Raw genomic sequence first — 15,897 nt, 5'->3', positions numbered from 1 at the left:
CCAGGCCACTCCAAGAAGACAACAGCACTTGTGTCTGAGGTTTGGGCAGAAGCCAGGTGGAAACCTCCCAGCTTCTGAGGGTGCAGGAGAAGAGCTGGAGCTTTCACTCTTTGCAAAGACCTAGCTGTTGCTGGGGAGAGTGGGGGACAGAGAGGCTGCAGAGCTGGGCCCAAAAGCCCCTAGTGGGAAGAGGTGTCAGGGGATTCAGGGCCCACTGCTGTTCTCTGTTGGTGGAAGGAAGATGCAAGGCTGGGCAGAGGGCAGGACTGGGAACCATAGAGGAGGGAAGGCCCAGAAACACCTGCCCCTACTGTAAGTGGGCAGAGGATGTGGTCCACCTCCTGCAGGACCAAGGTCTGGGTCAAAGAGGAGGCAAGCAGGACAGGGTGCGGAATGTGCCCCGCGGAGCCAAGAGGCCCCAGGCCTGGCTCTGCCTCTAGCTAGGTCCAACCTCGGGTGAGCCCCTTCTCCCCCTGCACCAGTTTCCTCAGGTGTAAGGTGAGGGGGGTGATACCATAGAGCTCGGGAGCCTTCTGGCCCTAGCCTAACAGAAAAAATAGGCACACGAGAACTCCAAGACACAACATCTGAAAGCATGGATTAGAATAGATCTTTGTACACTCACGTGCACAGCAGCATTATTCACAATAGCCAGAAAGTGGAAACAGCCCCCGTGTCTGTTGCTGGATGAATGTGGTATATATACATACAGTGGAGTAGTATTCAGTCTTTAAAAAGAAGAAATGCTGACCCACGTTATAACACGATGAACCTTGAAGACACTGCGCTAAGTGAAAGAAGCCAGCCACAGGAGGATGAGTCCCATGCGTGTCCGCATATGTGAAGTACTTAGAGTGGTCAGCTTCAGAGGGACAGAACGTGGCGCGGTGGTTGCTGGGGCTGGGGGAGGGCAGCGGCAGTTATTGTGAGTGAGCGCGGAGTGCCAGTTGGAGACGAGTAAGTCTGTGGACCAATGGTGGTGGTGACTGCAGAACAGCGGATGGACTTAATGCCACAGAGTTGTACGCTTAAAAATGGTTACAATGGTAAGTTTTGTGTATTTTACCACAATAATAAAAAAAAAAAAAACAAGAATAAATGCAAAACTTCAAGACTCTGCCTAAGGCTTGGTTCTTCCCGATGGCGTGAAACTTGAGCACTGGGGTGGGGTGAGTCCCGTAGCTGAAAGCCAGCGTGAGGTGGGGTCCAGAGTCAGAGGCCAGATGAGAGAGGGCTGGAGAGCCGGGAGATGGGGACGCTGATGCAAGCCCACAGCAGAGAGGTGGGCACCAGACACTGAGGAGATATTTCCAGAAATGCGCCTGCAACAGTGACAGGGGAGACGGGGGTCCCAAAGCCCCGGGGGGTAGGGGAGAACTCAGAGCAGGCTTGCTCCAAAGCCTGGGGGTCCCAGACACTGGGGAGCCCGGCCGCTGGCCCTTGAGGTCAGCTGCCTCCTGTATTTTAGATTCTGGGAGAACCAGGGCAATGAGGTCCCTTCAAAGAAAGCAAGAGACAAGTTTGTAAGTAAGCTGGAAGCTTGTGAGAATCCTCAGTGTGGCAACCACAGAGAAGGCTTTTTGAGCAAGCTGAGGAAGAGCACCCGGCCCTCTGAGGGGCCTTGGGCGAGCTGTAAGAAGGCCAGGTGAGGGTGTCTGTTGATCCTGATAATCCAGGCCACACTCCCCTCTCCCCAGGATTTCAACGTCCATTCCCAGAGGCACAGGGATCAGTGTGTGAGGTGGGAGAGGATTTTCCCACCCAACGAGACTACCAGAGGATCCAGGACACAAAGGGGGAGTTCAAGCCATTGCTAGCTATGTGAATCTCTCCGTGCTCTATTTTTATGACGATAACAACAGTAGCTAGCGAAACAGCACTGTAAGGATTAAAAGAGAGCACAAAGTGCTTAGCATAGGGTTTCCGCAGAGTAATTGCTCAATAAATATTAGTACTGCCTATATAATTCTCCTCCGCCTCCTCCTTCTCATCATGCTCAGGCTGCCATGTTTTTGCTCTTTCCGAATATGGAAGAAGAGCAACCCCAGAGTTCAGAGCACTTGGAAGGCATCCCAGGCTTAGGGCTTCCCCCAGGATGGTATGGCCTCCAGGGAAGCAGGATGTCCGGGCTCTGGATGCCCCTGGGAAAGTCCTGTCTATTTCAGGACTGCAAACCACCCCAGGAGAGTCCAGCCCCAAAAGGTGTCAGAGTTACATTCATGCCTAAATACAACCAGCCTTTGATTAAAGTTCCCAAAATATGGGGCATCCTTTTAAATGCCAGATTAATATTTAGCTGTAATGTTTTAAGCCTTCCTTTTCTTAATACAAGACCTAAATGAGTGGGGAAATGTACTAATCTGGGAATCTGGTATCTGTGCCTGAGGCAGGCACTGGGTGGACAGTGCCCTAAATTAGGCTGGATTCAGTGGCAGCTTTAGAGGCATAGCACCCAAGGGGAGCCCAGATGCTTCAAACAAAAGCTTTGCAAGTTCATGCTTATAAAGTAATGCTTTGGCCATGCTTCCCTTTTCCCTGCTGTTGCAGCTGCTATAAATGTTATCACAGGGGCGCCTGGGGGGCTCAGTCGGTTAAGCGTCTGCCTTCGGGTCAGGTCATGATCCCAGGGTCCTGGGATGGAGCCCTGAGTCGGACTCCCTGCTGCTTCCCCTGCTTGTGCTCTCTCACTCTCTCTCTCTCTCTTAAATACATAAATAAAAATATTTAAAAAACAAAAATAAAATCACAAAATCTTCCTAAAAATCACCCTTGGAAACTTTTTTCCCCTCAGAAACTAATCTAATACCCAAAGTTACTTTAAGAAGTTCAAGAAGGGGCGCCTGGGTGGCTCAGTCGTTAAGTGTCTGCCTTCGGCTCAGGTCATGATCCCAGAGTCCTGGGATAGAGTCCCACATCGGGCTCCCTGCTCGGCTGGAAGCCTGCTTCTCCCTCTCCCACTCCCCCTGCTTGTGTTCCTGCTCTCGCTGTCTGTCTCTGTCAAATAAATAAATAAAATCTTAAAAAAAAAAAAAAAGAAGTTCAAGAAGTCAATATGGCTATATAGAGAAATAATATTTATTGAGCTCAACTGTGTACCAGGCATGGTGGTACTCTCTCCTATATGCATTATGCAACATTTCCCAGAATGTTTTCTGTGGAAATAGCCCAGAATGATATGCAAAATGTGGTCTTTTGGGAAACCCTATGGACAATATATCCTACCAGTATATCTCCAATATTATGTTTGTATATGGACGATTCTTTTAAGTCCCACAGTAAAGAAACTGTTTATATTTCTTTAACTCAGTATATCTCAAAGTGTGGAATATATGTGAATGGGTAATGCGTGAGATGAATTTAGAAAGTGCATAAATGTAAGTTTTAAATTTTAATGGTTATATATATTTATCATATAACACAACTGACAGATCAAACCTGTGACTGCACATACATTCTTCAGGACACATTCATTCATTCATTTCACACACATTTACTGAGGACCTGTATTCTAGACACTGAGAATAGAGCAATAAATAAAGTCCCTACTCTCAAAAATTTATATTTTATTGGGGAGCAACGAAAACTCAAACACATTGAACAAATATAAATATATGTTCAACAGTAAAAGGTAGAATAAAGAAAAAGAGTTGTTCAGGGGGACAGAATGATGGGGGGGTACTAATAGAGATGGTTTGGTCAGGGAAGACCTCTTTGATAAAGTTAACATTTGAGTGGAGAGGTACCCGAGGTGAGAATACATTTCTGAAGGAAGCACGTTCTAGGCAGAGAGAATACCAAATGCAAAGCCCCTGAGGTGGGAATATGCTTGGTTCCTGGTGAACTATTCAAAGTTTCAGGGCTGCAGACGAACCCCTGAAGGATGGTGCTTTTAAAAATTAAGATACAATTAAAATACCATAATATTCACCCTTTTTTAAATAGATTTTTATTTATTTATTGGACAGAGAGAGACACAAAGAGAGAGGGAACAGAAGCAGCGGGAGAAGGAGAGGGAGAGAAGCAGGCTTCCCGCTGAGCAGGGAGCCCGATGTGGGGCTCGATCCCAGGACCCTGAGATCATGACCTGAGCCGAAGGCAGACACTTAACGACTGAGCCACCCAGGAGCCCCATAATATTCACCCTTTTTAAAATACACAATTCAGTATATATACAAAGTTGTCACATTTTTTTTTTTTAAGTGATGATTTGGTACTGGTTCTGACCAAGATGGAGTAACAAGGACCAGATTTATCTTCTCACCTCAAACAACCACAAACCAGACAAAATGACAGACATCCATAGAACGCACCCAACAATGGCAGAATACCCATTCTTTTTGTGTGCGTGTGGACTATTTAGCCAGAGAGACCAAGTCCTGGGTCATAAAACAAGCCTCAATGAGTTTTAAATAATATACTGTATGTTCTCTGACAGAATGAAAATAAAACAGAAGCCAATGACAGAAGAGTCTCTGGAAAATGCCTAAATATACTTGAAAACTAAATGTTTCTAAATAACCTATGGGTCAAAGATGATCTCAAAAGGGAAATTAGAAAGTATTTTGAACTGAATGGAAATGAAGACACAATGTATTGGAGTAGGTGGGATGCTGCTAAAGAAGCAGTTGGGGGAATTTGTAGCACCAAATGAATATCTTGGAGAAGAAGAAATGCTCCAGTCAGTGGCTTCAGCTTCCATTTTAAAAAGTTAGAGAAGAACAAATTAAATCCAAAGTAGGCAGACTAAAGGAAATAATGCAGGTAGGAGTGGAAATCAATGGAACCAAATGGGAAAAGTCAAAGGACTCAAGAGCTAGTTCTCTTTTGAAAATCCATGGTATTGCTCCATCTCTAACCTGCCTGATTAGGGAAAAGGGGGAAGATACAAATTAACAATATCAGGAATGAGAGAGGCAACATCACTACAAACTCTACCAATATTAAGAAAATAATAAGAGAATATCATGAACATCTTTATGTCAATAAATTTGGTAACTGTGATGAACTGAACTTTTTGAAAGACACAAACCACCAAAACTCACTGGAGAAGAAACAGATAACCTGAATAGCCCTACATTTATTAAAGGAATTGAATTTGAAGTTAAAAATTTTCTGACAAAGGAGACTCCAGCCTCAGATGTCCTCATAGGTGAATTCTACTAAACATTTAAGGAAGAAATAATACCAGCTTTGTTCAAACTCTTCCAGAAAACTGAAGAAGAGAGCATACATCTCAATTCATTCTGTAAAGCCAGCATTACTCAGACATGACAAGAAAACTACAGACCGATATAGCTCTCAAGAACATCAACACAAAAATTCTAAACAAAATTTTAGCAAATCAAAGCCAACAATATGTAAAAGGATAATACATCATGGCCAGGTGGGATTTATCCCAGGGATACAATGTGGGTTTAACATTAGAAAAATTAACGTGATTTGCCATATTGACATACTAAAAAAGAAATACCATCTGAGTATCTTAGTAGACACAGAAGAAACATTTGACAAAAGCCAACATCTGTACCTCATAAAAATTCTCAGCAAACTAGAAATAGAAAGGAACTTCCCCAACCTGATAAAAGGAATGTATAAAAAACCTACAGCTAACATCATACTTAGTGCTGAAAGACTGAAAGAAAGCTTTCTCCTTAAGATCAAGAACAAGACAAGTATGTCTTTAGTCAGTAAAATAAGGCAAGAAAAAGAAACAGAAGCCATCCAGATCAGAAAGGAAGAAGTAAAACTATCTTTACTCACAGACGTGACCATCTCTGCAGAAAATCCAAAGGAATCTACAAAAAAGCCACTAGAACTAATAAGTGAGTTTAAAAAGGTTGCAGGTTACAGTTAATATACAAAATGCTCCTGTATTTCTGCATATTGGCAACAAAAATTGACAACTGAAATGAAAAACCAATACCATTTATAATACAGATTGTAGATATAAATCTGACGAAACATGTAAAAGACCTATGCAAGAAAATCTGCAAAAACAATTGATGAGAGAATTAGAGAAGACCTAAAAATATGGAGGAATACAGTGTTCATGGGTTGGAAGGCTCAACAATGTTAGGATGTCAATTCTTCTCAAATCTATAGATCTACAGATTTAATACAATCTCAGTCAAAATCTAAAATTTTTGAATTTAACTGATTTGAAAATTCATACAGAAATGCAAAGGACCTAGACGGGCCAAAGCAATGTTGAAAAAGAACAAAACTGGGGATTTAATGGGACATGATTTTAGGACTTATTATAAGGCTACAGTTATCAAGACAATGTGGAATTGATGCTAAGAGAGACAGATCAAATGGAATATATGGGCAACTAATTTTCATCAAAGGTACAAAGGCAATTCAGTGGAGAAAGGACAACCTTTTCAACAAATAGTGCTGGAATAGTTGCATCTCCATATACACACGAACAAAATAAAACTAAACTAAACTTTGTTCCATACCTCACACCATATACAAAAGTTAACTCAAGGTGGATCATAAACCTAAACACAGAACCTAAAGCCATTAAACTGCTAGGAGAAAACCTCTGTGACCTTGGGTTAGGCAAATACTTTAGACACGACACCAAAAGCACAATCCATAAAAGAACAAACTGATAAATGGGACTTTCTCAAAATTACAAACTCTAGTCTTTGAAAGACACTGTTAAGAGAATGAAAAGCATGCCACAGATTGGAAGAAAAAACTTGCAAATCACATAGCTGACAGAGGACTTCTATCCCAGTGGCTTTCCAAGCTCCCCTCCTACAATGACAGTCTATCCCTAATGGTTCTTTGTTTAAGAGACAGTATAAAGTCCTAACCAGTAAGAATCTGGAACTGTGGTTCTCTACTTTAGCTTCACCTGGAAGGCTTGTTAAAACAGACTGCTGGGCTCCACCCTCAGAATTTCGGAATCAGTAGAGCCTGAGGCTTTTCATTTCTGATAAGCTCCCTGGTAATGTTTAGGCTGCTGGCCTGGATACCACAATTTGAGAACTGCTCATCTAGACCAATTTAGACTAAACTTGAAACAAAGTCAAATGCAAGATTTTCCCTCCAAGTGAAAATAAACTATGCTCACTAAAAAATAATTTATCCCCCACCTTCTTTTTTATTAGCTGGAGACATCTGTAAGTGCTAATCAGCGCTTCTGATCAGCAAGCAATAACAAACATGACATCACTGAGTTGGCATGATTCTAGCCTTGCCTCTTTGTTGAATACACATTTTGGTTTCCACAAAGCTGTTCAGAATTAACCCTGGAACACATACACGGCCTTATACCAGCCATGTCACAATGACATGAAAGAAGCCATCCGGCCCCAGTGAAGCTCATCAACTTCCTTTGACCCTCCGTCTTCCCCCCCACCCCCTTCCCCACCCACTACACCCCCCACCCCCCACCCCATTGTAGGGCTGCCATCTGGGTCTCACCGTCCAGGATGGCCCATTGATTGTCAATCTCTGTGTGTTTCAGGTAGGAGTCTTCAATGGTGGGGTCATAGTCAGGCACAAAAATCTTCTGGAAAAACTGGATGGTGAGGGCACTCTTGCCCACACCCCCATCTCCCACCACCACCAGCTTGTACGTGGGGAGGTTGTCACTGGGGACGGCACTGGTTGCCATGTTTACGGTAGGTCAGACCTGGGGAGGCAAGACATGTGTAATGAGGTCAGGGGCTTTTTCCTTTCCGACCTTATAGAGTAATAAATACTCCCAATTATATATTGATTCAGTCATTTATTGAATACCAACTATGTGCCACACCTGGTCTTGGGGACACAGTACTACTAGACACCATGAGGCCTTTAACAAGTACAGCCAAAAGCCATGTCAAAGAAGCATTTCGACCACTAAAGTCTGCCCTATTCCCATACAGGTAAACATGTGGGTGCTAGTCCGAGCAGGGATGGCACCTTTTACATCAGCTCTGGCCATGGGCCTGCTGTGCCCAGAAGGATTTGAGGTTGCCTGAGCTAAGGGAAGGTTGGCCATAACAGCCTGGTGCACCAGAGTTCAGGATCTCCGTGTCCCCCCCCCCCCTGGAATTTAGTGATTGTGGCTACTTTCCCTCAGTCTCCTTGCCCTTTGTCATGCAGAAAGTTGTGCTGGAATCTCTTGGCATCTGGTCAACCCCTGTGTTAGCTTGGCGGGAGGAAGAGGAGGAGCAGGGCTAAGTTTTGTTTTAATGATGTTGAGTCCAGCTAAGGCAGTGGTTCTCAACCAGGGGCAATTCTGCCCCCAGGGACATCTGCAATATCCGGAGATAATTCTGGTTGTTAAAACCAAGTGGGTATTACTGGCATCCAGTCAGCAGAGGCCAAGGCTGTGGATACACATCTTACAATGCACAGGGCGTCCCCCACAACACAGAATTATCCATCCTAAAACGTCAATGGTGCTAATGAGCTAAGGTGACTAGGCAGGAGCCAAAAATGTGGGGCCAGGATTCTAAAGGATAATTGAGCCTTAACAGATAAGGACTGATTGTGAAAAGGTGACAGCAGAGAAGCAAAGAGTGATCTTTGGAAGCAGCATCATAAAGTGGCAAGGAGGAGAGGGAGGCAGGGAGCACGGAAGGAGCACTCAGCCCAGGGATCTGGGCTGCTAACTGTGGGCCCCACCGGGGTGCCAGGGAGAACAATGCCCCCTCCTGCTATGGCGACACTCCCGGGTAGCACGAGCACTGACCTGGTGCCAAGAGGGTGCAAGCTTGATCCTGCCTCATGGTACTAGAAAAGAATCTCTGCACAAGCTGGGAGGCAGAAAGGCATGGCACAGGTGTGACGGGGACACTCAAGGGTGCGGACTGGGTGTCCTGTGTGCCTCGCTGCTGCTTGGGAAGGCCATGCCGAGCCATACCTTCCTTACCTATCAGATGAGAGGGCTGGATTTTTTTTTTTTTTTACAGTTATTTGCAGCTCTAAAAGAGTCCCCAGTTCTAGAGAGCAACAGAAAGGGTGTTAGACCCAAGTGTGGGTTATGTGGCCACACTGATTTGCATGGGGCTACGGGAGAGAGTCATTGCAAAAATGCTCTGCAGTTACTGAAACTTGATGTTGACATTTAGGATTTCCTTGCATCGTGAGGAGGTATAGGTGCCTGTATACACTGTGGGTGAGCATGTAAATCTGTCCCGACTGGATTGAGAATACACTCGCATAATTATATCAAAACTTAAAATGACATACCATCTCTTGAAGCTATCTGGTATATGAGGATTCATTCTAGAAAATAATCAGACAAATGTACAAAGATGTAAAGAACAGGGGAAAATGGAAATCACTTAAATGTTGGGGGGGAGTTAAAGAAAAAGTCAGCTACACAATGCAATACTATGCAGCCATGAAAAAGGATGATAGACCCTAACCTAGAAAAGTTTATATTATGCATGAAAAAAGCCCCAAACAGGCTGCAAAACCACAAGTACATATGATTGCACTTCCATGAATGAATCTATATGTCTAGATGTGGTTCTAGGCATAGAGAGGACTGGCAGATTTGGGGGCACTTTCTCAATTTTTCTCAACACTTGCTACAACAAGCTAATATTATATATGTATACTGGGAAAGTTTAACAATATTAAAATATTCCCACCAATGGGAATAAAAGGTACAGCATAGGGAACATAGTCAATGGTACTGTAACAGCAATGCATGGTGACAGATAGCTACATTTGTGGTGAGCGGAGCAGAATGTATAGAGTTGATGAATCACTATGTTGTACACCTGAAACTAATGTAACATTGTGTGTCGACTATCCTCAAATAAAAAAAAATTTTTTTTTAATGTTCCCGCCAAAATAAATGTTCCAGCTACCTAAAAATGTAGGACTCCGCATCCTTCAGGTAGGGATTTAAGCTCCTTTGGTGCAGGATATTGGGCCCAGGGGCCGGCTGAAGCCCCAGCATCTGGTGCCCTGTCTCCCTAAGTAGGGTAAAGGTGGGGACAAGTTGAGGCTTTGGCAAACTGAGCTCTCCCACATGACAAGGGATGGTGGTCCAAAGGGGCCACAGGGCAGTTGGAAGGAAACAGAAATGGGGAGAGGAGGGCAAGGGTCAGCTCCCTCTCTCCTTCACCTCTCAGGTCAGGGGAGCGAGGTGTCAGCCCCTCCTTACCCGCCATCTTGGCTGAGGGTGGACAGTGACACCGGGCCAGGGTGGGCATGTTTGCCTGTGAGAGAGGCTGTTTCTAAAGCTCCCTTCCATTCTCCGCTGGCAGCGACATGAATAAAAAATACTTGGTGGGTGGGAAGATATCAAGAAGGAAAATTATTTCTCTTGATTTTCTTCTCAAAATAAAACAAGATAAGAAATCTCCACTAGTAAGTATGATAGAGGACATGAACTGAATCTGAGTTGGTACTCAGACCAGCCACAGCAGAATCACTCGGGGACCTGCTTGCCAGGCAAGGCAGCTGCCAGTAAACAGACGAGGGGCTCCTTCCCTTCACAGAGTTCCGCACTCAGGGGTTGAGCCCCTGAGAGACCACAGGCAGCCAACTCGGGGTTCCCTCCCAACCAAGACTCAATGGAAGCAGGTTAGAATGCACAGCACAAAAATTGGACCGATCTCTCGTGGTGAAAAACCCTTTAGTGCTGCCCATCGCTGATGGGCCAAGTCCCGGTTCCTTCACTGGACATTCAAGGCTGTCACTGGTCACCAGTACTGCCTCTCCAGTGGTAGCTATGCCACAGCCTCTCACACTCTACTCGCTCTCCCAACCAGCTTTATGTTCGCCCAGTGTACCCTGGGGTCACACCGAGTCCTCTGCAGACCCCGAGGCCCCCTGGGAGAGCACATACCTCTTCACAGGTCAGGCCCGGGCCCAGGAATCACCTCCTATGGGAGGCACCTCCTTCTACTCTGCGCCCTGCAGTTCCTGGTGCAGAGGTCACCAGTACCCTTGAAACCGTCTACATTTAATGTGCACAGAAGGGCAGGGACGGCACCTTGTCCCTCTCTGTATCGCCAAAGGCTGGCAGAGCATCAGCAAGGAGCAAAAGGCTAGCTGAAGGCATTTCTGAACCACTGTCAGACCACCTACTAGCCACAGCATTGGGCCTGACCATGGAGAGGGCCAAGAGGCAACGCTCCCAGCCTCCTTCTCCCAAGTCAGACCAATCACACAGAAAAGCCCCCTGGAAGCAAGTGTGGGCCCAGGAAGGAAAGAAGGTGTTGCAGGGCCAAGAGAATGAGTCCAGAACCAGGCGCCTCCCCCCAATTCATAAAGGCTCTTCTCCTGATGGACATGTTTTTCCAGGCTTTCAGCCTCCCCCCTAATAATCCCTGACTAAACAATGTCTTTTTAAGTGCAGAGAGCAGTCAAAATGCACCACACTCCCACAAAATAGGCTGGACTCAAGCGGTAAAGAGAAAGATTTTTTTTCAGTCACCACAGGCTATGACGAAAGACACCACAGGATAAAAAGTTGGTTGGTGGTTAAGGAGCAAACTGCTTACATTCACAAGAACCCCCTCCTCTCTAGACTATTCAACTAGAAGATCAGAGATCTTTCTAGATCTTTTTAGAGATCATTCTAGAATGTCAGTTCTTTACTTTTTGGGGGTCATGGATGGCCCCTTTGAGGTGGGAGGGTAGTATAAGGTGGACCTAGGGTCTCTTTTTAAAGTTCCCCCACCAGTTTTCGATGCTAGATACTCTCCCACAGACCAGTTGGGCAAGTTACTGTTCACAGCCTCAGTTTCCTATTTGTAAGATGGGATTGATTAGAAAATTATACTTTGCAGGACTGCTTTAAGCATGAAATGAAAATGTATGAAATGTGCCCAGTTTAGAGAAGGTGCTCCAATGTTTGTTCCTGCGCCTTGTTTACTTTGTTCCCTGGAGAGACTCCCCCATCAGAAGTCCCGCTGCCACCTCAGCTCCATGTCAGGCAGGCCTGTGTGGGAACGTCACCCAACATTCAGAATGTTGTTTGCATGGGAAATGGCTCCGAGGTTCAGGCAGCCCCCTCCCCTCAGAAACCAACTTTTGGAACAGCTGCCGCTGGGCCCGTGGGCGGCTGAGTGCTGGTTCCCATGGCAACCACCGCTCCCAGCACCCCTCCCAGTCCACCGGCAGCCCAGCCCCTCACACATGCTGGAAACTTTTTCCTCAAAGGCAGCGTTGCTTCTTGGACAATTTTAATAACACGTATACAAAAACTTCGGGCATCTTTAACCAGAGAAATAAGCTTTTTTTGGCGGCTGTCTTTTGCTCCCTTTCTCTCTCAGGGTTAGCACCATCTTGCGAGATGTGAATTTTTGTTTCCTGAATGGCAGCTTCGTCTCCTCCAAGCAGTTCAGAAGCTCCGCCAGGACAGGAGCCACATCTCCTCATTCCCTTGCATTTTACAGGGCCAACACATGGGAGGCTCAGGGCCCAACACACTGACTGACCGCTGGATTCTGCCCCACGGCAGCCTTCTACCCATCCAGCCCTCCCTTGGGCCAAGAAGCAGGAGGTGATGCTCCTAGGAGGTACGGGGCTGGATGGACAGATGACCCCAGAATAGCCTCTTCACCTAGCCATTTTCAAAGTATGCTGGGAGGGTTCCGAGACCTCCTGGGGACAGTCCTGTGCAAAGCCCCCCTTGGTTCTCCAGGGGGGGTGGGTGGCGTGGGTGGGGGGGTGTCATTAATAGCCTGTGACTGCAGTTAGGCCCCTCGAGTTCCATTCGTGTCTCTGATATGGACTGCCTGTATGACCTGGAACAAAGTTTCTTAACTTCCAGGAGCCTGCTTCCCCATCTATAAAACAGGAGAACAGGAGGCTCAAGAATGTGTGAGGCGCCAGTGAAAAAAGCTGAAAAGCCCCAGTAAGGGCGTATTTGCACTGACAGGCAAAGCAGTTGGGCCCCTGGTCTCCCTCCAACCAGGCAGACTCCAGTGATCTGGACCACTTGCCTGCCCCATCGAAAGCCCTAAGAGCACCTGTACCACAGAGGGCTGTTGGAGGACCCAACACAGCAACACATATAAATGCCTGGGAAAACAGAGAGCTCTAGCCCCCAAAACAGCAGTGCCCAGTGGCTATGATCCCTTACCAATCTGTTGCATTATCCCAGATTCCCAGGTTCTAGGGCTTCTACAGAGCTTGTTTCCCAAAAGAATAGCCCCCAATACTGCCCATTTTTATTAGCAGACCCATAAAAAAGAAATAGCTTCGCCTGCAGACATTGTCAAGGGGTTCATAGGCTCCCTGGCCCCTCCATGCACCCTATCCCCCCAACCAGCACACTTCCAAAGCAGTGTCAGACAGTCCTGGCCAGAAGAACTGGTGCCCAGGAGAGGCTCCACAGCAATCACAGTCCCCACCGTTCAGTGGCCATCTGCAGTGGACTGGCTGGACACCAAAGGTCACGCTGGGAACAATCACAACACACTGCCTTAAATTCTCTGGGTGATTAGTTTTCGTTGTTGTTGTTGTTGTTTTTTAAAGATTTTATTTATTTATTTGACAGAGAGAGACACAGCGAGAGAGGGAACACAAGCAGGGGGAGTGGGAGAGGGAGAAGCAGACTTCCCAGTGAACAGGGAGCCCGATGTGGGGCTTGATCCCAGGACCCTGGCATCATGACCTGAGCGGAAGGCAGATGCTCAATGACTGAGCCACCCAGGCGCCCCACTGGGTGATTAGTTTTACAGCATCACAGAGTTTTTCTTTGATTGTCATCGTGATTTTACTAACCCCCTGGGCACTCTTCATTCTTGTTGGTTGCTTCCCTGGCCCTGACTATAGGACCACAGATTCTTGGAGTTGAGGCAGTCGCCAACCCAGAGCCTCACCCAAAGACGCTGCTAACTTTATTGAAAGTTTAGTTTTCACTGCTTTTTTGCTTCTCTACTTCTCTACTAATTATTTTTTTAAAGATTCCTCCAATCCCAGCAATTGAACTGCAAGTTGTCTGGTAAATAAGGCTCGAAGAGAAAGGGACAGATTCACTACCAATGCAGCTCTTGGGAGAGTGAATGGATTTTCAATCACATTGAGCTGAATCAGCTCTGGGAAGCTAATCTCATCTCCATGATGTCTGGGTGTGCCCAGCTCCGGGGGATGAGGACACACTGGGGGGAGCGACCCAACCCAGGAGGAGGAAATGGCTCTGCATTCCAGGAGCTGCCCTTCCCTTCTGCACAATTCCCAGAAACGGGCAGCTTCCCCAGGGCTGCCGTCTTGCAGGCTGCACAGAGATGGTGTGTGTCCCCGCCAGGGGTTTGGGCCACTCGCTATCCCCTAAGGCTTCACTCTCTACTCTCCCCTCCCCAAGACGTCGCTCCGACCCATTGTCTCACATCTCTGCTAATGCAAGCCCAGCTCTGTCACTGCACCACTCCACCCCTCCGGGAAGCCACCAGTGCATTCAGCTCCGCTCCATTATTAAGACTTCACCATCCCCCCCATCATGGGTGTTATTTTATGCAATAAAGCACTTTAAACACCACTGGGTTTTAGATGGTGAGTGTGTGGCGGGGGTGCCGCTCCTCCCATTCCCAAACCATGGCAGACGTCATAATCGACCACTGTCCTCTTGTCTGCTCAGTCTTAGAACCCTTTGTAACGCAGCACCTTGGCAGCCGGAAGCAGGTGACTGATCCATACAGGAAACTTGTGCGGCACCCCAGATCTAACCCACTACTCTCCGAGTTCCCTCGAGAACACGTCACTTACCGGGCATCCTGCTCTGTGGGAGGGTCTCAGGACCTTTAGGAGGGAGCCTGCCCAGTTATCTCTGGAGAACTCTATGACCTGAGTCTTGTGTTAATACCTCAGCCCCTGCTTTTCTACCCCCATCAAATCCAAACTCCTCTGCCGGGACCACACCTGGACTGCGAGCAGCAGGGCAGAAATGGTCAGACAGGGATCCAGAGATCCAGGCAAAGCCCATGCTGGAAGTGAGCCAGGCGAGGGATGCCATGCCCTTGGCCTTACTCACAACCCCTGAGGACCACGGGCTTCCTCATATCACGACCGTTGACACTTGGGTCTTGCCCGCTAGCTTGAGAGTACCTCCTGACAGGGCCTGGAGCTTAGCTATTTAAGTCCCAGGGTAGGTATGTGGAAATACTGCTGGAAGAGTTACAGGAGTGATCAATGTTCAAGACAAGGAACAATTCGTTCATTCACGTAAGGGAACCGTCTGTTGCTGTTGGAAGATATTAACTCACTTAGTTCTCACAACAGCCCTCTGGGGCATGACTTTGATTATGCCCCATTTTACGGTTGAAGAAACTGAGACACAACAAAGTAAAATAACGTTTCTGATGTCATCCAGCTCGAGAGTGGCAGCGCCAGGATCCGAAACCACACAGCGTGGCTCCAGAGCCTGTGGCCAGCCCATCGTACTGGGCATTTTCTCATCACTGGCGAAATGGTGAGCGGGGGCAGAGTCAGGCCAGACCAGAGGCAGCAGATCCCGGAGTGCTAGAAACAGGTCAGCAGTGAGCCAGGCAGGTGATGTCAGAGTCACAGAGACCTCCAAGGCCACATCCCTGCCCCTGTGGGGGAGGCATCCAGGGCAGATGCTAGTCACTGGGAACAGACACGCCCCCACCCCTATCCCAACTGGGACTTAGTCTGCCAAACAGGGCACAGGCCTCGTGCTGCCACATGCTGCTGCCCTGAGGACCAGGGAGGAAGCTGGGGGATCAGGCGGCTGCCTAGCACGGTGGAGGCACCAGGCAGCTTTGAGACCCATGTTCCAGCCCCTCTGTTTGGGCCCCTCTCCACTGTGCTGGTTGCTGCCCCAGCCCCAGCCTGTCTCCTTGTGCCTGCACACCGGCTGCTCCCTGCCCAGCTTGGGGTTGGCCCCTCCCCTGGAACCCCTCATCAAGGAGCTTGAGCCACTGACTCAGCCTGCGACCTTAAGCAAGTTACTTATCTTCTGCA

The 15,897-nt window shown here is 47.3% G+C and overlaps 1 protein-coding gene across 17 annotated transcripts in view; it reads right to left on the bottom strand.

Moving 5' to 3' along the window:
- Nucleotides 1-15,897, bottom strand: part of MRAS (muscle RAS oncogene homolog) — a 53,821-nt gene that overhangs the window by 22,854 nt on the left and 15,070 nt on the right. For 13 of the 17 annotated variants that reach the window (XR_004819428.1, XR_004819427.1, XR_004819429.1 and 10 more), the window contains exon 2: nt 7,438-7,648. The exons of 1 other annotated variant lie outside the window; for it this stretch is intronic. Coding sequence is in view for 12 of the 16 variants with exons in the window: in XM_035723007.1 (XP_035578900.1) it covers nt 7,438-7,630 (193 nt within the window). In the remaining 4 variants the exon portion in view is untranslated. Of the gene's footprint in view, nt 1-7,437; nt 7,649-15,897 lie in introns of those variants that run through there. 3 more of the 17 variants (XM_035723013.1, XM_035723014.1, XM_035723020.1) reach the window with 2 other exon arrangements.

The sequence above is a fragment of the Zalophus californianus genome, chromosome 1 (assembly GCF_009762305.2).
Source record: "Zalophus californianus isolate mZalCal1 chromosome 1, mZalCal1.pri.v2, whole genome shotgun sequence".
In the NCBI taxonomy this organism is placed as follows: domain Eukaryota; kingdom Metazoa; phylum Chordata; class Mammalia; order Carnivora; family Otariidae; genus Zalophus; species Zalophus californianus.
This window is presented reverse-complemented; position numbering and strand designations above follow the sequence as displayed.